The sequence below is a fragment of the Lineus longissimus genome, chromosome 9, assembly GCF_910592395.1.
Source record: "Lineus longissimus chromosome 9, tnLinLong1.2, whole genome shotgun sequence".
In the NCBI taxonomy this organism is placed as follows: Eukaryota; Metazoa; Nemertea; class Pilidiophora; order Heteronemertea; family Lineidae; genus Lineus; species Lineus longissimus.
The window spans coordinates 15,072,465-15,094,259 of NC_088316.1; the positions used below are offsets into that span (position 1 = coordinate 15,072,465).

At 41.2% G+C, this 21,795-nt stretch overlaps 1 protein-coding gene across 6 annotated transcripts in view; it reads right to left on the reverse strand.

Moving 5' to 3' along the window:
- The window catches only part of LOC135493197 (protein Fe65 homolog), a 152,247-nt gene that overhangs the window by 77,600 nt on the left and 52,852 nt on the right, over window positions 1-21,795 (reverse strand). For 2 of the 6 annotated variants that reach the window (XM_064780268.1, XM_064780269.1), the window contains exon 1: window positions 10,163-11,083. The exons of 3 other annotated variants lie outside the window; for them this stretch is intronic. In XM_064780268.1, the coding sequence (XP_064636338.1) occupies window positions 10,163-10,340 (178 nt within the window). In that variant the 5' untranslated portion in view covers window positions 10,341-11,083. Of the gene's footprint in view, window positions 1-10,162; window positions 11,085-21,795 lie in introns of those variants that run through there. One more of the 6 variants, XM_064780267.1, reaches the window with a different exon arrangement.

Here is a 21,795-nt window from a genome sequence, read left to right on the forward strand (position 1 = left end):
ACTCCGGGCATAATCTAAAACGTTTCATTCTGCTCCAAGCAGGATTGCTGTACGGAGCATGCTACAGTTACGGAACCAGATACGAATTTGGTTTAAAATGTCATCTGAATTTTGACACTTGTTGCCTCTAACTATACTGGCACATCCACCCCACACCAAGGCTGCCAAATCAGCTCAATGTCAATATCATTGAAGTCTACCCAAATGTCTTTATCCGAGTACCATCGATTTTGCCACCAGCACTAATATCTTTATCGTTGCGACCTTGTCCCAAAAAACCTTGACCTTCGCAACAAATCAATGCGGTGGTCGTAAAACAAGGATTGGTACGTTGGCGAAATGGCACGCTCATCAACTGAACATGCAAATAAAACGACTGAGTGCAAGTTTATCAAGATTTTAAATTAGGAATTTGTTTCCTGCACACGTATCGTCAGATTTCTTGACTGGTGGTTCGCACAGACAAAGAACGACTCGACTGACTCGTATCATGTGGGTTGGTGGCCTTGGCTGCATAAGGAATACTTCAGATACCAGGCACTCCTTCTTAAAGAAGCTTGTATGAATCAATACTGTAAACCCATAACTATTCGTGTACTTTTTATTTTTGCATCTTCCACAGTTACAGATAATTGCAAACATTACATGCAAAGAAAAAGAAAATCTACATGAAGTTACAGCTGCATGGTTTTTAAAATGCTAAGTTAAAAGTACGCAAAATTTGCAATTTCACAAACCCGCAAGTAAAATGGCCAGAAATATTGTCGGATTTACAGTATTTTCGGCTTGGCAGAAGTAAATACCAAAGGTTTGTCTTACAAAGATTGGATATACATATTCTCATCCTCTACCATTCTAACCAGAACCTAAAGAGGTGTACTTCATATACAGCACTCTCCACATATTTGTCAACTAACTTCGGGTGAAACACATATCCCTTTCATTTTACCACACTTGGACCAAGAAATCTGGAGAGGTTCTCCAGCTTTGTATTGGCAGACCAGTCCTTCTGGACATGGAATCGATCACAGTATTTGTCATGCTGATGTTTGCTCACCAAATGGCTCTGGGAAATCTTGCGGATGTATTCAACAAGTTTCCATGGTTTACCAACGGAGTGGCCTGAGGATGTGATCAGGGTAACCTTAAGTGGACAACTAGGGCATGGTGTCACTGAGACAGCTTTCTAGGACGTAGGAACTGTTTGCTGTCCATATACATCCTCAAAACAAAAGTAAGGTAGAGCAGGGACCTTAGCAACAGAGAACACCATCAGTAATTTCAGATTGTTACCAGCAGGATCAGAGGGAGATCAAGGAGCTGGAAGGATGCAATATCATTATTGCTTTTCTGTTCAAGTTTAAATTTGTCATCTAATCTAATTATGTCAGCAAAGACCACGGTACACAGAGCTGATAACACAAAATGCTTCCATATCGAAGCTAAACCAATTAGCCCTCCCAGTACAATCTGGAGTCAATATAAATTTTAATTTAATTACACAATTAGAAGGTAATTAACTCATAATTCACGATTTAATCTCAAACTTTTTCTTGATTAGAGTGGATTTCGTGAATCAGTGCTTGGCTGAAACTTGTTATCAGATTTAGACTCAGAAATATTATATATTATCAAAATTGGTTGCTCTAGCAGTTTCATATAGCCATTTTAAATTCCCAAGAATGATGCAAAATTTGCCCGACACACATGTAGGTGATTGGGTAATCTTGCTAGGTTCCGTCACAATAACTTTACCGACAAATATGACTGATGGACCACGCCAAAGCAGACATATATTTTTCGAACCCACCCTGTTTTATGTCTTGCCTTAACTCGCTACAATAGCCATTTCCACAAATGATGTGAAATTTGTCTGACTAGGTGATTGAAATGATGAATCGCCCAGACTAGTCCAATTACCCAAGATATGATAGCTATGTATGACGGCGATATATCATAGATAACCAGACTGGGATCACAAGAAATATGGAATATAATGGCCAGTAAAGGTTATCCAGAGACGGCGCTTAATCCAACTGGTTTCAGTCGCTCAAAGCGCTTCACATAATTACCTCTATCCATCGGTCTGTACATTCCTGGTTCAAGCTTATTCACCGGGAGTATTACAGGTTTGAGAAGCAGCTATATAGCGCTCGGGAATGACATTCCTACTTTACCATCTCTGCCAGCTACTCCTCGGTGGAGAGAAGAAAGTAGGAACAAGTGCCTTGCTCAAAGACACAAAGACTTATGGATTCCCTTATGGATGGGAGGCCACTTTTATCTCCAATGTCCTGCCGAGCAAAGGGAGGAGAATGCTGAGAGCTTGCTTTGCGGAGTCAGTTTACGAGGTGTCCTGTATACATGCAATTCCTCCATCCATCAACCTCCAGGCTGCTTCATATAACTATATATTTCATTCAGGAAATCATTGTAATTTAATTCCCATCTGGCTTAAAAAGTTATGAGCAGCACTCAATTGATTCTAAAGCGACTAAATGATTCACCAGATTTTGTGGCTGGCGGTTTACTTATCATAACATAAAAACAAAAAATTAAACCATTAGTTGCTTTTAAAAAGTTTCCATCTTGTTCTATTGAATTAAAACTTAAAGAATATCCACCAGAGTATGATACCATTCTACTTCCAACTCTATTAGATAACCCAAAAGACTCCAACCTACTTTATCTAAATCTCATTCTAAATCTCTTTAAAACCATTCCTATCCCATGTCTCATTAAAGTTTTAAACAGCAGTGGTCTGTGGGGTGAATTTTATCGCTAGTGCATTCTGAGATGATTTCATCGAATATTTTTTCTGAATAAGAGCTTGATATTTCAATGAAATGGCCAGGGCCATTGTGCTCACCTCATGTGGAGGAAAGATGGATAAAGAGCATGGTCTTGTGTCATGTAGTGTTAGGTTTGATGTAGGTCCAAGCAATTACAATTTCCCCAAAATGGCCAATTTACAGTACATTCGACCTCTGTGACCTTGAAAAGTAGGTCAAATCAAAGAAGACCCGGGTGACACATTGAATGGTTGTTAGAATTAGATGTACCTATGATATAAAATTGGTGCCAATCGGGCAAGTCATTACTAGGAATAATGGCATTTTGAAGAATTTAGGATTTGGCCCCCTCCCTGGAGGCCAAACGGCAAATCAGATCGCACCAAACTTCGGTACCTGAGATCACCTGACCAAGGGGTACACGTGTACTTAATTTGTGATCAATAGTCATTGCAGTTAAGAAACGTGCCATAGTTACGGCCTGACGGCGAATTTATGCCATTTGACCTCTGTGACCTTGACAAGAAGGTCAAATTAAAAACCTGTGTGACATATACTGTATGGTGGTTAGATGTACCCATGATATCAAATTGGTGGCAATCGGGCAAGAAGTTAAGGAATAATCACATTTTTAAGGTTTTTGGATTTTGCCCCCTGGTGGTCAAGTGGTGAATCATATTGGACCAAACTTTGGTCCCTGAGATCATCTGACTAAGGGGTAAATGTGTACCAAATTTGGTATCAATAGTCATTGCAGTTTAGAAACGTGCCATCGTTACATCCTAACGGCTAATTTACACCATTTGACCTCTGTGACCTTGAAAAGGAGGTCAAATCAAAAACCCGGAGGATATATGATGCACCTTTGCTAGTAGTACCTACCATATTTTTTTCAAAATTTCCCGACTACTATTAAGGGAGATATTGCATATTTTCACTTTTAACGTTTGGCCCCCTGGTGGCCAAACCATGAAACGAATCGGACCGAAACTTGGTCTCCCAGGTGTCATTACATAAGGGTACATGTGTACCAAGTTTCAACTCAATAGCTCTAACAGTTACGAAACGTGCCCTGCTAACGGACGACGGACGACGACGACGACGACGACGACGACGACGACGACGACGACGACGACGACGACGACGACGACGACGACGGACGACGGACGCCACGGTATGGGATAAGCTCACCTCTGCTAAGAGGTGAGCTAATCACGACAATAATGAACTAGCATTATGTACAGGATATAGATGCTTTTCATTTCACAGACCATATTCACTCTGGACACATATATCGAACCATATTAGGTGAGAAGGAAGCAATGGCCTCCTGAAAGACTTGGTAAAGAAGCCATGACGAGATGAGTATATTCCACCTTTCGCTCCAACAACCTGTACCTCCAACATACCTATCAAGAAACTAAACACTGATGAAATAAAAACACCAGTTTCTATTCCTCCTTTCAAAGTCTGCCAACTGTTAAATTCAAATTCCACTAATAAAATAACATGTTTTGATTCAGTTGGCGGAGAATACCATGATTGTTGAGTGGTAAAAACAACAGAATCTGAATCGTTTTTACAGCTTCATTAACTAAGAAATTACGAGACAAGATTTGAACTGCCAACTTCGACTTCCTTCTCTGAGAGGAGGAATTTCAGGAAATCTAATTGATAAGGATGCTCTGTACTTTGTGCTGAAGATTTTTAATAAAAGTTGTTTATTTGCAAGAGCATCATAAACCATGGCAGTTCCAAGACTACTGTAACGGGCTCTCGTCTGGCTGAGGGGGGAACACCACGTTTTCATCCCAAATCTGGATGTTTCTCAGAGATGTCTGGGTGGCAGCCCCCCCCCTGCTAAATTCACTCCTGAGTAAGCATGATGAACAAATTGAAGACAGCGTTTCAGCAGCCATCCATCCACTCAAAGCTGCACTCATGGGTTGAACCTGATCTTTGAACCAAGCGTACTTCCAATCTGTGTTGTACTGAATGAATTCTTAGCAAAGTTATTCATGCTGTTGAAAGAATTGCCATCGGTTCATTTCCTCAGAATGGATTCTCTCCCACTGGAATTTCAACGATCTCACTATCTCATGAATTATTTGTGGATGGGCTACGTCTTCTTATAACGGCTTTACGTCAGCAGTGAGAATGAAAACAAGTAGATTGTTCTTCGTGTCTTCGGGAATGCTTCTATGATACGGTCATCGTTTTTATTCTGACTACTCTCAAATACGTGAACATGACCGTATATTCCTGCAGTTCCTATAAATTCATTGTCATCGATTCCACCTCTCTTGCCAGTAGCGGAGGAAATTGCCAGCCAAGACTGGTCGGCAAGATAAGCTGCCGATAAGCTACAGGAAAGACAGTGAATAACAATCAGATGATGGGTATTATTTCCATCGCGGAATCGTCAGACCTGCAGGAAAAGAGTGTCGTAGACCCATTATTCCTGGAGCAAAATCAGATAGACCTGCAGCAAAATCGTCTCGGGCAACAGTTTTGTCCGAAATCTAATCACCGAAAGTGGTAACAACAGGTGCGTTAGGAAATGACTTCAGCTTAACTCAAAATATCGGACATGAGATCGGAAATAAATAGATCAGAAATATCATGAACTGTGATAAGGATGGTTTCTCCGATGATGTTTCCGCCTCCACGAATCTGGATGGACCCCATTTATTCAAAAGTTTGTTTAGAATGCATTGTTTTATGTTAATGTGCAGTGCTATTTTGTGTACAACCACGGGGTGCATGCCACCAACAGTTTTGCAAACTCTTTCCATGGCTTATCTTGACAGAATTGATGTATGCCAATACGCCACCAACTCCCACATGTTCCCAGTGATTCTTTCCCAGACAGACAAGATAAAGGACCGACAAAAAACACATCTGAGTGGGTGTTGCCTTGATCTCAAAGCAGATTCTGTCTGCACATGTATTCCTTCTGCAAAGATATCTCAACTTTTTTCTGTTGCTATTTGTGGTCACATTTTGTTTGAAGCTTTTTGCAAACAAGGTACTTTTATCGCTGTGATAAGCCATCAATGTAATCACATCCTGAAAAGGCCTGTTGGCCACTGGTACACCAGGCTGACCAAAATATCTACGGCACAATACATCATCATTAAGCCTCAGCTAGACTAAATGAAGAGATTAGTGTGCTAGATCCGTCCTGATATTATAGCCACGTTACAACAGCGGACGCTCGTTAAACAATTGATCGCGCTTACCAATGTCTGTGTGTCCTGCGTGACAAGGCGTAGGATGCGATGACACGATGTTGTGTTGATGACAGTTCGGGCAAATCAGCAAGATGAATCCATTCGGTGGTTTACTAACTGAGAAACCGTGAACCAAATACTGCCAGTTTGGCCAAGTCATGCATCACCAACAATATGCAAGCTATTCTGGGGGTGACACTGCAATCATGTTGCCTGTTCAAGGCAGCATCATTCCATGCCATCTGGATTATCTTTACCCAGACCCCAAGCCAAGATCCATTCATTTGACCCCATAAACATTGCCATTACTCCATCCCTGGTACGCTCCCCTGTGGTATACCTACTTATACCGGAGTATGTAGTGGTGAGTTCGGTCCATTGATCCCTGGCAATGACTGCTCTTTCGTATGACCCCATGCTAGTATGCCACCAACAAGAGTTCAAACAGACATTTCTTGCGAGTCTTTCCAAAATCTGAGAAGTTTGCGAATCAGCTCGAGTCTCCATACCATTAAAGAAGTGGCTTGTGGGCAACTTGAATGTCAAGGGTTAAAACTGCCATCACTGTCTTGGGAGTTTTCTTATGTATAGAGAGGAGCGCTCGTGGCTAGCTGTCACTTACAGGCAGACATCTTATGGTCGGGTGAACAGCCCTGTTTTTAGCGGTATCTCAGGGAATGTGTCAGAAGCCTACTCATAGAGGCTTGTCTTGTACCCTTTGTGGTAGGGCAAGTGTTGATTGGCATGCTTGGAAGACCAAGAAGTTACTGATCATGCATCTGTTGAGGTGATCTGGGGCCAGTCGGATATGGTGCATATGGTGTTTTGTAATGAAACTTGTTGCTGATTTGCCATCATCCGATTCTAGCCTGTTTCATATTCTATTCGAGTTCCACTGGTGAAGCCATCTTAATCTATTCCAAATCAAATTTTCTTATCGCTTCCCAAAGCAAATTGAGTGAAGAAGAATTCGTAAAATCAGATCAGTCTATAGACAGTGCATTGGAAATCCATCGCTTGTTTAACCCTTGGGAATCCAACAAATTTGGCGAGAAACAGAAAATGCTCAGATTTGGTTTTGGTGAACTGCAGAAGCACAGTGGATGCACAGTCAGTGGAAGAGTGTCCGGCTTGTGGTCAGAAGGCCATGGGTGCAGGCTCAGCCAGTGCCACTCTGTACTCTCAACTGGCCTGTAATATCAAAGTGTCATGCCAATGTACCCCTCGATTCAACAGAAAGGTTTTCTGTACAGGCTTGGAAAGGAATGTAAAGCTTTTTGCGAGTGTTGTACAGTATAAGGCGTGATATAAGAACTGAAATTTCATTTTTTACCACATGACAATTTTGGCCACATGACGAAGCTACTAATCAATTGAATCAGGTGAACACACCTTAGCTCCTGGATATAAGGTTACATCACATGACAACCTAGAGCACTATACAGCACCACCATTCTACAAATCGAATGCATCCGTCAATAAAAATCCACTCAAGAACTGTTATCCAGACATTGCGTACCTCTAGTGACAGCTTCTTGTCGGGTGAGCGAGGCATCGATATTAATCAATGGCAATCATTCCAGCAGAAGATAGTGAGATATGCCTTATATTGGCAATATGGTCACATACTACAAGTACTGCAATGAGAAGGACGCAGACTTACATAAAAAGGTGGACATTTCTCTCTAATCAAAGCGAAGTAACAAACTTTCAATCCACCTGTGGCTGTATTGGTAAACAACCCAAAGGTCAGGATACTCCACCGAGGCACCACATCTAAACATTACCTCTGAACATCTTCAAGGTAGGCTATACCAGAACATGAAAAAAAGTTTGCATGAATTCTAACTGCAGCTTTAGGTTTGTACAAGGTAACTGGCACACTCAAACATTAGCCTTAGCACAGCTTCTGACTGTAGAAGTTCGGCTTGAATTTTAACCCAAGGATCGACCTAGTTAAGGCAAGCCAGAGAGAGCATGTTACATACGCCTTCGGTTTCTCAAGTAGACAGCTGTTCCAACCAAGTAGGCGTCTCTGTTAGCTTCCCACATATCTACTGACAAATGCGACGTCTCAGACGGAACGACAGACAGTTAGTTACGAGATATTAATCTGCCTCATGGCAGCCCTAATCCAATTCTTTAGAATAAATGAGGTAGATAGATGTTACATATTTGTACTTGCTGGAGAGTGTCCTAAATGGTTCTGCTCCAGGGGTCCGTGGACAATTTTGTTGTTGGCTGTGATATACAGCAAACCCTACGTCCTACGTGTTCCATACAATGCTGGTATCCACCAACAACTCAAGGAACAGAATCAGAAGACTGGTGCTGTCAGTGACTGTTCAACACCATTTTGTTCAAGACATTGCATTTGTGAGACACCGCCTTCCCAACCACCCCTTCATGAAGTTGAAAACTCACATGGTATCTCCTCTTTACATCAGTAACAAAGGTATAGGGCTACCCAACGGCTGATGCAAGAAGACGCTAAGGAATGGGTGTGGCTGTGCCAAATAGAATATGGAAGTTGCTGTGTTTTTTGGTGTAAGCATATCGGGCAAAGATATCTGTACACATCTTTGCTAGGTATCATGAGGTATTCTTAGTACTTGGTGTACTTTCGGAAAAACTAAACTTCTCTAAGGTATACTGTGCTGAGGCAGAATGATGTTGCTTCAAAAATGTCAAAGATACTTAGCAAGTCAGTAAGGGGTGTTTTCTGAGGCAGTAATACCTGCACGTTTGTTTTTTGTTGTAAGGTACACCACACAAAAGCTTTGCTCATAGCATTACCCTAGCAGGCTATCATCATGATATCCGTGATATTCGATGCCTTGGCCGACTGCCAAATGGCAAACGAGTTGGCAGAAGCAATGCAGGTAAAAGAGAGGTTAGAGAATGTCACTACTGACTCATATTCTTGAGTTCAAGGAATAGTCAATGGATTGGTGCTTTGGTTGATGGTTTAGGGCAGACTTTGCCTGAAAGTGCTGGTGACAAATTCATGGAAGATCATAAGACCTGTTCGATAATGAAACAGGCATTTCCAAAAATGTTTTCGCCAAGTGGAATGTTTATTGATTTCATGATAAAATCTATTAAATCCATTTCACCCACAGTAATTCCACCTACACTTCAATTAAAACTTGTCTAATTTTAGACAGTTCCAGAACCAGCTTTTTGTTGGCTGACCTTTAGAGCATTGATCTCAAAAAGGCAAAGGCATTGCTTTTACAAAACATGTTGATAAATTATTCAATCTGAAGGTTTCTTGCAAGGCAAAATATCAAAACAATATTTAGATCTTTCCAGGTTAAGCAATTGAGGGGAGTCACGAGATTTGGGATTTGTGCTTACTGTATAGCAAAGTCGGGAAAGACTTTGGGTGAAAATGCAATCGCCAATCAGCTAGATCTGAAGCGAGAGGGTTAACTTTCGACTAAAAAACATGCCATTTATCAGATGCAGAGCCTGCAGACATGCCTGACCATAGTATCCCCCTATTGAGCCGATCAGGAACCATTTTATTCATACCTGGGGATGGTTTTTAAATATTTCTTGGAGCATCTAATTCCTAATTAATCAGAATAATGCTTATTTTGTATCACTGATACGAAGTAAGCCCTGTTTAATGCATATCCTGTCTGAGCCCAGATACTGATGAGTTTCATTGTCTAGGTGAAATTAAATTCCTCATAAAAAATTTCGACACAGTTAAGCAACTTGAGTGTTTTTCAACATCTAGTGAATATTGTGTCTAAGAAAGTTTTAAAACTCGTCATCAAGTGCATCACAATGCACAGTAGAAGCATTGCATTGCAAAGCATTGTAGGAGTCTGGAGTGTAAAACCAGTCACTACTTTTTGCAACATGGTCACCCCTCAGTACATTCCTTGCCATAGTCTTTGCCAATTGTTACCACCACAAATGAAGTCATCGGCCCCGAAGTCTTCTAGAGACAAATGCACAACCTACACGAGAGACCACAATTTCACACAGTCTATTCTAAGATCAGCAGTAACTGAATTGAAATAAACACGGATGTCCCCGTAGGGAGAGATTACTGAAGTTAACATGCAATTAACCCATTTAACTTCAAAATAACCACAGACAACATAAAACTTTCATAATTACCATTGATATATGCAGGATTGTTATCTAAATCCCAACAATGTTCCCATCGGCGCATGTTACGATACATCGTTCCGTTTGCGAACATATTATTCAAATGGTTCGCGTGCGCGTTGAGTTTTCTCGAAAGACGCAAATATCGCGCCTTTGCAATAAGATACGATCGGTTCTGGAGCGTCATTTTTATTCCTGTGACTTAAATATAATCAGAAGGTATGAATCACCTACGGGACATGTGGCCCATCTCCAAATTCATTACCAATAACTCTCAAACTATATGACAGCGGGAAAAGCGTGATATCCACAAGTTATGAGCAACAGATGACGAATCCTCTTGCACAGAATACGGAATTCTCAACGTCCAGATTATCAAGGATGCAGTGCTCCTTTGATGATTAAACCTCAGCACCCCAGGGTATGTGTTAAAATCAAACTTCCGACTCAAGGACGCAAAAATACAACTCCAATCATACGACGCAAAGATCCCAGTGAGACTTCCGTAAGAAATATGATTGGCACTTCAGATAATTGTGAACTCGAATGACAATCTCGCGCCTCACAATGCAGTTGAAGATTGACCCACTCTTAATCCAGTTATGATTTGGATCAGGTTGCAATGAATCACTAATAATTATACAATCCAGAAAAATCGGTCGGATGCTGTTCTTCAAACACCACAGTTGAGTACATCCTCAAAACTCTGAGATAAGGATACCGAAAGGTTCTATCAACTTCTGCAGAATCAACAATCTAAACAAATGAGCTAACTCTAAATTACTTTTCGAAATGTCAGAACGACGGTACAGAAACAGTATAATCCTTGAAACTGTACAGATTGAGAGAGCAATGCTTGAAAAGCATTCCCAGTAATCCACTACTATCGTAAATCTGTGAATCGGCAACTTGTAGGCTACGTCAGGTCAATGAAAGCTACCGTTGATGCTACGTCAGGCGGTTAAACGGGCTGCAGAACCTATGCTACCTCCGCTGCTCATCATCACAAGACGCCACCAACCACCACTTGTAACCACAAGAATAGTAATAATAGCTTGGCTCCAATCCAACCAGCTTCATCACTGTCTTAGCGCTGCGTCGCTACGCTAACCGTTGCTATGCAGGGTATAGCACCAAACTTGTCGGAACTCACACTTTATCGGCGATCAGAAGTAACCGATACCTCATCGTGAAGAAAAACCGGCGAATTGTCGAATCTTTCGGGAGTGATGGAGAACGCTCCCAACCACAGCAACAGGAGAAACGGAATAATGCTAGCTCTGAACCGACTGGATGCTGGGGAGCTGTTGCTAAGCGGGATAGCGTGCTATAGTCAGAACTGGTTGATTATTGACGAATGGTATTAACCAATATGTCAAGATGAAGAAAGAACAAAATTGTTGAATCTTTTGAGAGCTGGCATACAAAGAGCGATACCAGCCATAGAAGCTCAGAATGAGTATAAAGATAGATTTGAAGCCAAAAAGAAACATTGACAGTTTAGTTATAGAGTGGCCGTTATGAACACAATGTACTCGTCAGAAAGGATGTTATATTGACAACGGAAGAACCAATAGTATGAGAAAAGTGGAAAAGATTTGCAATATCTGGGGAGCTTTTCGGTTCGGAAAGGTAAGAACTTTTGTTCGGGTCAGAATAGTAACTGCAGCATTAACACATTGCGTCTTGTCGTTGACAACCATGACGTTTTAAAAGATTGTATAAACAGATAATGCACAGTTGATGCCCTAAGGCCAAGACATAATGAAGTATCACAATCCTCTCATGCAAATAGAAGTCACCAATCAAGAAGCTGTTATCAGTACAAATGATTTGAAGTCCACTCTACAATATTTAATGAATTATGTATGAAATGTTCATCAGCATATGAAATCATTCATGAAATGTCGAACTGGCTGGGGGTATGAGCTGTCTTTGTCCCTAAAGCGGAACCATCGCCATAAGATTTCAGCAGACAGAAGCTGGTTCAATAATAATCATAAGACCTCTTGATATATGAATATAAACATAACACCTCCACCACATTTCTCAACGACAAAGTAGCCACATTATAGTAGCAGTTTACGATCTAGATCAAATAAAGGGGCTAAGTCACACCGAGGTTGTTATTTGTCGGTTACCATGGCGATGGCACAAGTATTTCAAGTCATATGATACATGGCGAGTTTCTCCGTATCGAAATTGTCACAGAAGACGCGCCATTAATCGCAATTATTACAAATTGCGATCATTGGCAATGGCCGTCATATTCATTGCGATGATTTGGGTTTTTGTTGGCGTCATGTCATATGATAAATGTCCGGGTCCATTTGTCTGAAAATTATATGATTCGGCAGTGAGGCGATAAATGTTGCCTCTAGCTGGAACTTAATTCTCTTTCTATTTTTGTTATCATAGTTCAGAATCTCCACAAATTTCTTCTTAAGGATACCACAGAATCTCTGACAATGATCTCTGACAAGGTCTCTACACGGCTGCTCAAAGGTGCCCAAGTTCACTCTCTCTGATCTTTGCCACTGCCTCCATGAAGTCAGTATGGGGTTGAATATCAGGCTGTTTTATTCAGATTGCACTATGTGTAATCAAACATGAGTACAGCTACACTTATTTGCATTAAAGATGAACGTTATTGGAACATTCAAATTCAATTTCAACAGCCAACGTGAAAAAAGATAACCTCCACTACAGAAGAGTTAATAACACAAATACCGTATCGATCCCAGACCCAATCAGGCAGAGTCACAACAGGCATGCAATTTTGATTAAGATATTCCCAATAGATTGTGCCGGTCATACAGATACTGGCTTACATTCGTGCGCAAAAAATCAAAATCGTTACGAAAACATTCAGATACAAATACGGTCGTTTACACAACACAGAACTATCGTATGAAATTATACGCGATTGTCGGATCAATTTTTCTCATCACGCAAAATTCTACAATTTGACATGATTGATTGGGCGTTGCAAGTATCTCAATGTTGACTGGATCACTGACCCCCTCAAGGGTACTCAGGCATGGGTCCTCATCAGGGGGGTACTCATGCCTGGGGTACGCACATTGAACATGTTATTGGGTTTCAAACCTATTCCATATAAGGGAATCTTTTCAGCTTTTATTGACTGGATAGTTGTCTAGTCGTTGCCATCTTGGGGTACTCGTACTTGAGGTTTTTAGCAATGAGTCTCCATTTTGAGTAGCATAATGTCTATATTGATAGCTTCAACCATCCACGTGAAGTAATATTGAGTTACGGCCGCAGTCACTTCAATACCCAAAATGTAAAAAAACAAGGTGTGGAGCCATGGTGCAACATATCAAAAGCATTCTTGGTAACACGGTATTCAATGTATTTCACCATTTATTTCAAAGCTGCCAGAAAGTTCGGCCTGGCATTCTTCGCACACCATCTCCATGCCTACATTCTTGGCAATATCTTTTCCACTTGTTCAGGCGTAGCTCTGCATGCATAGCGAGTTAAGGCACCTGTTCCCGGCAAGACTTTATCAGTTTTTTGTGTGGAATGTTTAGATAATGAGCGAAAATAGCAACATTTCTGAAAGATTTCGTGCACTGATCAGGTTGTACGAAGACCGGGAGATACACATATCAGCAGATTTTGCCTTATACTAGTACTACAACTTCATAAAAGTACTTCGGAGTCAACATTGGCTAGTCATGTCATGCACACACAGCCAAAATGATCATCTCAGAAGCCAAGTGGCCAACACGCACATTATCATCCAAACAAATTTTGGTTCATGCCATATCTATCTTTTCTCGATAAAGATCCAGGGTTTGTGGTTCCATTGGCCACCTGGGAGCAACTAAACGAACCAATCCGAACATTAGCCAAATTACTCGTAAGCTGAGGTGATTATGGTTAAACGTTTTTTTGTGAGTTGAATGCCGAAGAAAGTGAGGTTGATATATTTTGTCCAAGCAATCTATCTTTTTGTATTTTTGGAATTTTTGCACCGAGAAGCGAAACTACTTTTCAATCAACAAGCCACATTTTTCAAAGATTGCAAATACCAGGCAACCTTACATTTTTTGACTTATCTCTATAGCATTCCTGAGGAACCATGGAAAGAACATCAGGGAGGAAAGAGCCAAGTTTAAGAAATTCTTGCAGACGCGGATCAACCTGTGAACTTTGGCTGATCATGGCAATCTCAACAAAAACCACAACAGAAATGCCACCTACGAGTCAAACGCTGAAGAACAACAACCACAACGAAGCAATAACCAAACACAGACAATTTTCCGGAGAAAAAAAGCAGACGTTGACACAATTTTTTTCCATCCTGCAATAGGAAGTGCAGAAAAGACATGCAGGATATGCCGATTCTCTCTATGGTCGTCGTGAAAGGTCAAAGTTGTATAACCACTGCCTCCAGTGTCACGGATATCTGCCGGGGAAAACATATGAATATTCCGAGATTGTACTGATTATGACATTCAAATGTGACAAAATACCTCCAAGCTATAGCCAGACACTCCAGGGCTCGGTTGCGATAGCGTTTTTCGATAGGTCGTATGTTGTTCGTACCGGAGAGCCTTTAATAAGGCGACAATACGGTCCACCATTTTGGCATGAGAAAAGCGATAATGGAGGTGACAAACAATGTCCCTAAAGCACCCCAGCAAACCAGAGAATTATATCGCAGCAACACATGTTTTATTATTGCGGTGAAAAAAGCAAGTCTGTGGGTTGAACAGGTCATTATGGCTGAGTTGCAATTGGCAGAAATGGCGGACTCTAGTTGCATGCACTTGTGATGACCGACACAGACAAGTGTTTTTTGTCGCATGTGATAATTATCACAGGAGGCTGCAACAGAATCATCTTGTCTGCAGAACACTTCAGACTCTAACGCCCAAGACCAAGCCAGTTTATGACATCGCAGACGAATCAAGTCTCTAATGAGAAGTGAGCGTCACCAATACGAGCGTGATTACCACTTAACTCGGGTAATTAGATCATTGGCGAACACCCTGCTACTGTCGTAGCATGCTGTAGTTTAAACAGGGGAGCAGTAATAGTGAGCCCTAGTACTCTAATACAGGGTGTTAGCAGAAAAATATAGCAAGAGCTACAGCAAAGATTTTTGTTCTTCAGGAGCATGCTTACACCTACAGGAGGATTGAAATTGTTCTTGCTCTTATACCCATCATGTATAATTCTCCTTGAATAAGTGTCTTAGCTTTACACAGTTCTATTTTCCCCATAACTTGTAGCTTATTGATGCATTTATTGCAATCAGAGTGACAGGTCCTGGTTATGAAAAACACCAGTTTACCTGGGAAACTTGTAAGCCCATATCAGTAAATTTTTAATGTCAGAGCTCTGATATTAAAGCGAACTTGAACCGCCGAGCGATTTATTCAACTTTTCGACTTTCACCGCCCGAGAAAGTCAAACTTCCAACTTCCTATTCGAGTTCAGATTTGTAGCTCCGCCCCCAGTGCCCGAGCATGCGCAGTTCAATTTGTTATTATTGAGAATCATGTGAGAATCACGTGAGTCATGCGATCTTTCATTCATGAATTTTCGTAGTAAATTCCATAGTAGTGACGTCACTGAATGATTGACAGCTAGGCGCCATGTTTCATTCATGCCTCGTTCTGATCACTCAATACGCGGGAAATGAAAACGAGGTCATACGAACTGGCTTGGCGGTTCCAGTTCGCTTTAACTCTAGTCATGAAAACCATACATTATAAGTTTGTGTCATTGAGTCTAACTGACCATAACCAACTATAACCACAACCTTGCCCAATGATGCAAGTCACATCACTCTGTATCTAAAGTACACCTGACCTGAGCTCAGGACAATCCCAAGGGCACTCAACAGGTAAACTTACGAGTATTAACAACGTAGCCTTAATGAGAGATACTGCTAATAGTTAATGCAGACTGTACTATTGCTAACGATTTATTGGTCGATGCGGACATATAATTCAATTCTGTCAACTTCTCTGCATCAAGGTTAATATTGTTGTCAAAGGGGTGCCATTTTTATTACCAATCACAACATGAAGCATCGATGCAGAAAATGCAAATTTTAGCCTATACCATGTGATGTCCTGTTATGCCTTGTGGCGTCATCTACAGTTGGGGCTGCTGAGTCGATTTTCGCACGTGCCTTGTGAAGGTACATACCTCGAGTGGGGCCATTTCTATAAGGATAAATCAAAAGTCTGCTACCCCATTCTTTCTTCAGCACAGCAGCCATGACTTGACACAAAATGGCAGGCATGACCGATCTACAAATATATCAACAATCTCACAGCATCTTCTTTCTGAACATTAAACATGAAGTAAGCGAATGACAGAAGTTTTTCTTCAATCATCCAACATCACCGACAAAAAACATATCATTTGAGAGTCATAGCGGTTATGACACATTCCGACCGAATCAGATCTGATTTCCATCGCAAAGAGCCGCCAAGCTAAAAGAAGTACTACAAAGCGTACCGAATCCGCAAGATGTACCACAGACACGCCAATATCAAGATGACAGCTTATCGGAGAAATCAATCTCTTGACACACGATACCATGCCATCGCCAAGATAAAAGACGATAGCCTGTCTCATTAGACGGTATTCTGCCATCTCCATACCGTATTTACCTCCGGCCAAAGGACGGTACACAGCCGCGTACCGGGAATCGTTCCGGCGACAAACATTCCGAGGTTTGTTTACGTGCATTATGGGATGGGCGCAAACAGTTGTGGTATGACCCGGGTAAACACGTGTGTCGTCTGAATGTCACTGATTATTGCCTCCTCATGGGCATTTTCTTGCACTGAACCCTTGAGCTAACGATGCGACAGCGAAACAAATTACAACCACCAGATCCCCTCGACTCGATTTCCCGTCATCTGTGTCATAACTAATGTGACATGATTCATGAAATTAACAACATTTGAATCAGACATAGATCTTGCAAGAATTGACAGTTGGTGTCGATTTGGTCACTCCAGCAGATAAGGTGACGATCAAGAAAATTTTGCCTCCAATAATGGCGAAATCATTGCCATCCCCTAAAGACATTTATCTCGTTAGCTGATAATTACCTCGTATTTTCTCTCTTAATTAGACCTTGTTGTCATTCTCGTAACGATGTCCGCCATTGTTTTTATGCACAACTACGCTGATTCGTGTAAGGGTGCTACAGACGGTGGCTATTTTACGATTCATGGGGTCAACAGATGGATACTTCGGTAGTTTTATACCTGAACAAGGCTTAAAAGCTGATTAAAGGTGACCTTAGGTTGAAAATCTAGGCGCAGGTAGAATTTGTGACTTTACAGTATAAGATAATGTTGATGTGAACCCCTTGAGAAGCAAACAGTCTGGGTACTGTATACTCATCTAATCACATTGGTATCATATACTCGTGTAATTACATTAGCGGAAACAAAACAAATACTACAAATTCATTGAATTCTCCAGGAGCGAAATTTGACTCTCTCCGACAGATAAGTTGGCTCCCAGCGGCTCAGAGTCATAAAAGTTGCAACTCAAGCATGAAATAGAAACAGCTTCGTATATAAATTTACATCTAATGGTTACCATGGAGATTTCATCTTGGTCTCAACTATTACTTATTTATATCACATTGGATGATTTGATAAGATCTCTAATTAAAAACTCATTAGTAATTATCAGCGTAAAAACTGGATAGTTGGAATTTGGTTATGCTCGGTCCTTCTTCAGAGATGGTCTATCATATTTCCTGAGTGTGAACTGGAGTTTACAGCACCGATGTTGTAGCTCTTCAATCACAAGCTAATATTCCAATGTCCAGCTCAAGTTGTAATGATGGGAACCCGGCAGGTGGTCACGTGAAGGCGTCCCCATCCACAGCCCCATTTATTTCTCCACTTACAGATACCACTTTTTGTAACACTAATGCACTTATCACTTATTGACAGTTTTTGCTCTGACATGCTACAGACACGGTCGGGTTTCTTATCAGTAAATGCTACACTACTGTTCACAGAATATGGAGAAAAAAATTGACTTTGAAAAAATTCAACTCTGAAAGATGAAATGAAAAGGCCAGGGGCCATTGCACTCACTACATAGATATAAATAAATGAATAAATAAATAAATAAATATAGAATTTATAAAGCGCCTTTCCAGGTCACCCTGCTCAAAGCACTACCTCCTCTATTTTTTGAAGTGAAGATTGAACAAGTGTGTTTTAAGAAGGGATTTGAATTGGGTGAGGGTCTCAGCAGATGTAATTGCTTTGGGGAGTCGATATTTGGTGGTTAAGAATTCATGCTCTATAGTATAGAACCAAATGCAAATAGAGCAAGATGCAAAAATCTTGATGGTCAAGATGCAATAATGATGACATATTCCTCCTTTAAGAAAACTAATCTAATCATCATCCATGACAAGTAGTTTTATTAAAAGAAGAAAGGCATTGTAAGGACAAGAATTAGAATAGTGGCATGGCTAATTGGACCCCAGGACAATGGACAAGGGATTAGATTAGATTCAACAATACAGTCAATACAATACAGTCATCATCAGGACATGCCTCCACGAATGAAAAGACTAAGAGGGTCAAATGACCTTATTACTCAACCAGTTTTCTGGGGGGAATAAAATAGGGTTTGGTCACAGTCATGACATAATTAGCAGAACCACTTCTAACTGCTCTGTGCATTTGGAATCAGACAGAACACAGCTTGTGCCTGGGCTGAGGTGTGTGTAAAAAGGTGAGTGTCTCACATTTATGAGCTACAAGATCACATTTATGTCAAACATTTGAGATTTATTTGAAGTTGATGTGTAATCAGCAATGCCAGGAACCCAAACTGGATTTCAACACTTGAATATTTCTGTTCCCTTCTCTAATTTTTACTTTCAGTTGATCATCGACTAGAGAGATGTCAGTCCACTGGTCAGCTGTACAAGAGGAGCAAGTATAATTTCTCTTCTATCAAGGTGTCTTTCAGTCTATTCTGCCTCTTACTGATTGAGCTATACTGCATACAACAAACCAAGATGCCTGTTTACTATATTTCCATGAAGTCTGAAGTGATAGTTGAAGTGATAGTCGACAGCGATCATATGGCCAAGCACACATCAAGTTCCGAGTCTAGTAACTCCCTTATTTGGAAATCTTTTTCCTGATTTAGAAATTTCAAGACATAATAGTTGCCTGGTCTCTGCTAGAGCATGATTTAATACTGTCCATATCAATGTTTTTAATGGTCAGTATTCTGGTCAAAATATGTATACTATGCTTCGGTTTGCCATCTGACACGAGTGATCAGGTTTTAATCGTCTGATCAGAGTAGTTCTCTAATAGAGCAGATAGTGAGTCGAATGTGGTTCCGCCGTCTGACACAGGAACCCAGCCGCAATCCTCTGGGCCAGTCTGGCAACCAGAGCAGTTCTCTAATAGAGCAGATAGTGAGTCGAATGTGGTTTCACCGTCTGATACAGGAAACGCAGCCGCAATCCTCTGATCAGAACAGATTATGCTTTTGTCCACTACATAACGTCCAGACACAGGACAGTCTAGGTCTTTCTTGTGGTAGGGATACCAAGGTGTTGGAGTGTATTCTAGGAGAGGAAGGACTCTCTTGTTGTTGTTGACTTAAGATCGATGTGAGTCTTACTGTATGTTTCTTGAGGAAACCCTTGGTCTTGGTAATTTTGGGATATACCTTATACATCCTATCTTTAACTTTTTATGAACTGCCAAAAGTGATTCGTTCCCACTCTGTTGTTTTTATCGGCCTCATCCTTCATCGGTGTGTAATATGACATAAATTTTGTCATATTTTCTTGATGGGATATATTTCAAATGATGTTATAAATCAATCAATATGGCAACCACTATACTCGCCTGTTGTGTCACACCAACTGTAACTAGCTAAAGAGGGAGGTAAGCTGTTATGGATGTCAGATAGTGGTCTCCCTGGCATTTGCTTGCAATTTTTATTGACATTCCACCATGATCTCAAGGACCTGGCTTTGTCTAATGATACGTTCGCACGGGGGGAGTGGGGGAAGGGTGGAAGAGCCAGTCACCCCCGTGGGAATTATGATTCCCGAAAGGATGTCTTTGGAAAGGGTAAGCACTTGTTAGCCAATAAAGACAAGATTTTAATCCCTCAGCTTCTTTGAGGCATTTGGAAAGACTTCTTGTCTAAACAGTACCATTTCGCCACCTCTAAGGCATACAATGGTAACTTATAAACACAAGACTTTGATCCTTGTCTTGGAGGTCTTTGACGGGCCTAGGCACTTTGAATCTTTATCGATGTTTTTAATGGTCAGTATTCTGGTCAGAATATGTATGCTTTGTTGTGGTTTGCCATCTGACACGAGTAATCAGGTTTTAATAGTCTGATCAGAGTAGTTCTCTAAAGCTGTGTTCACACTAGCGTTTTAATACGAATTGAATACGAATTAAAACCTGAATTCGTATTAACTGTTCAGACTGAAATCGTTTTGGAATGATGCCAAATCGGTTTATCGAAAACGGTTCCAGCACCGTATTGAATTCGCATCAGAATTCGGATCGCCCGATACGCATTCGGTGTGAACAACTCAATGCGCATTAACAAGGCTGCCCTCCTGTGCGCATGCGCATTATGTTATTTCCGTTCTAGCACATGGAGAACGCATGATCTGTCATTTCGTTGTCAATAGTGCATGTAGTGTCAGATTTCTTCCGTTTGTCAGCTTTGCCGGCGTTGCTGTTCCTCATCTTGTTGGACATGTTGGACATCCATCTCCATGTTGCTGTTGTAGTAGCGACATTTGCGCCTCCTTATCAGGAGAGTCGATTCGTTCTCCTAATGGCCAATAGGCGGCGATACCGGTTAATGCGCATTGGCATGTTGTGTGTGAACACCCCAATTAATGCGAATTAACATTGATTCGTATTCCGGGGCACGTATTCCGGAATGCGCATTCAATACGTATTCAGTGTGAACGCAGCTTTATAGAGCAGATAGTGAGTCGAATGTGGTTCCGCCATCTGACACAGGAAACCCAGCCGCAATCCTCTGGGCCAGTCTGGCAACCAGAGCAGTTCTCTAATAGAGCAGATAGTGAGTCGAATGTGGTTTCACCGTCTGATAAAGGAAACGCAGCCGCAATCCTCTGATCAGAACAGATTATGCTTTTGTCCACTGCATAACGTCCAGACACAGGACAGTCTAGGTCTTTCTTATGGTAGGGATACCAAGGTGTTGGAGCGTATTCTAGGAGAGGAAGAACTCTCTTGCCATTGTTGACTTAAGATCGATGCAAGTCTTACTGTATGTTTCTGCAGAGGAAACCCGTGGTCTTGGTATTTTGCACTTTATATGTTTTGTCTATAAGCTTGTCAGGACTTGGTAATTTTGGGAATTGAACTCCATGTCCCACTTGATCGCATTTTGTCCCAGTTATTCGCAGGATCGATACGGTATGGCTGCAATCAGGATTGTGACGTCAGAGGGACTATAATGAGTTCAGGTGTTGATTAAGCAAGAAATCGTGTTGCCTATCAACCAACGGGCCTAGGCACTTCATATCTGGCCATGAGGAGGAGCAGCCAAGGAAACGACCCTGACAAAAAATTTAGCATGAT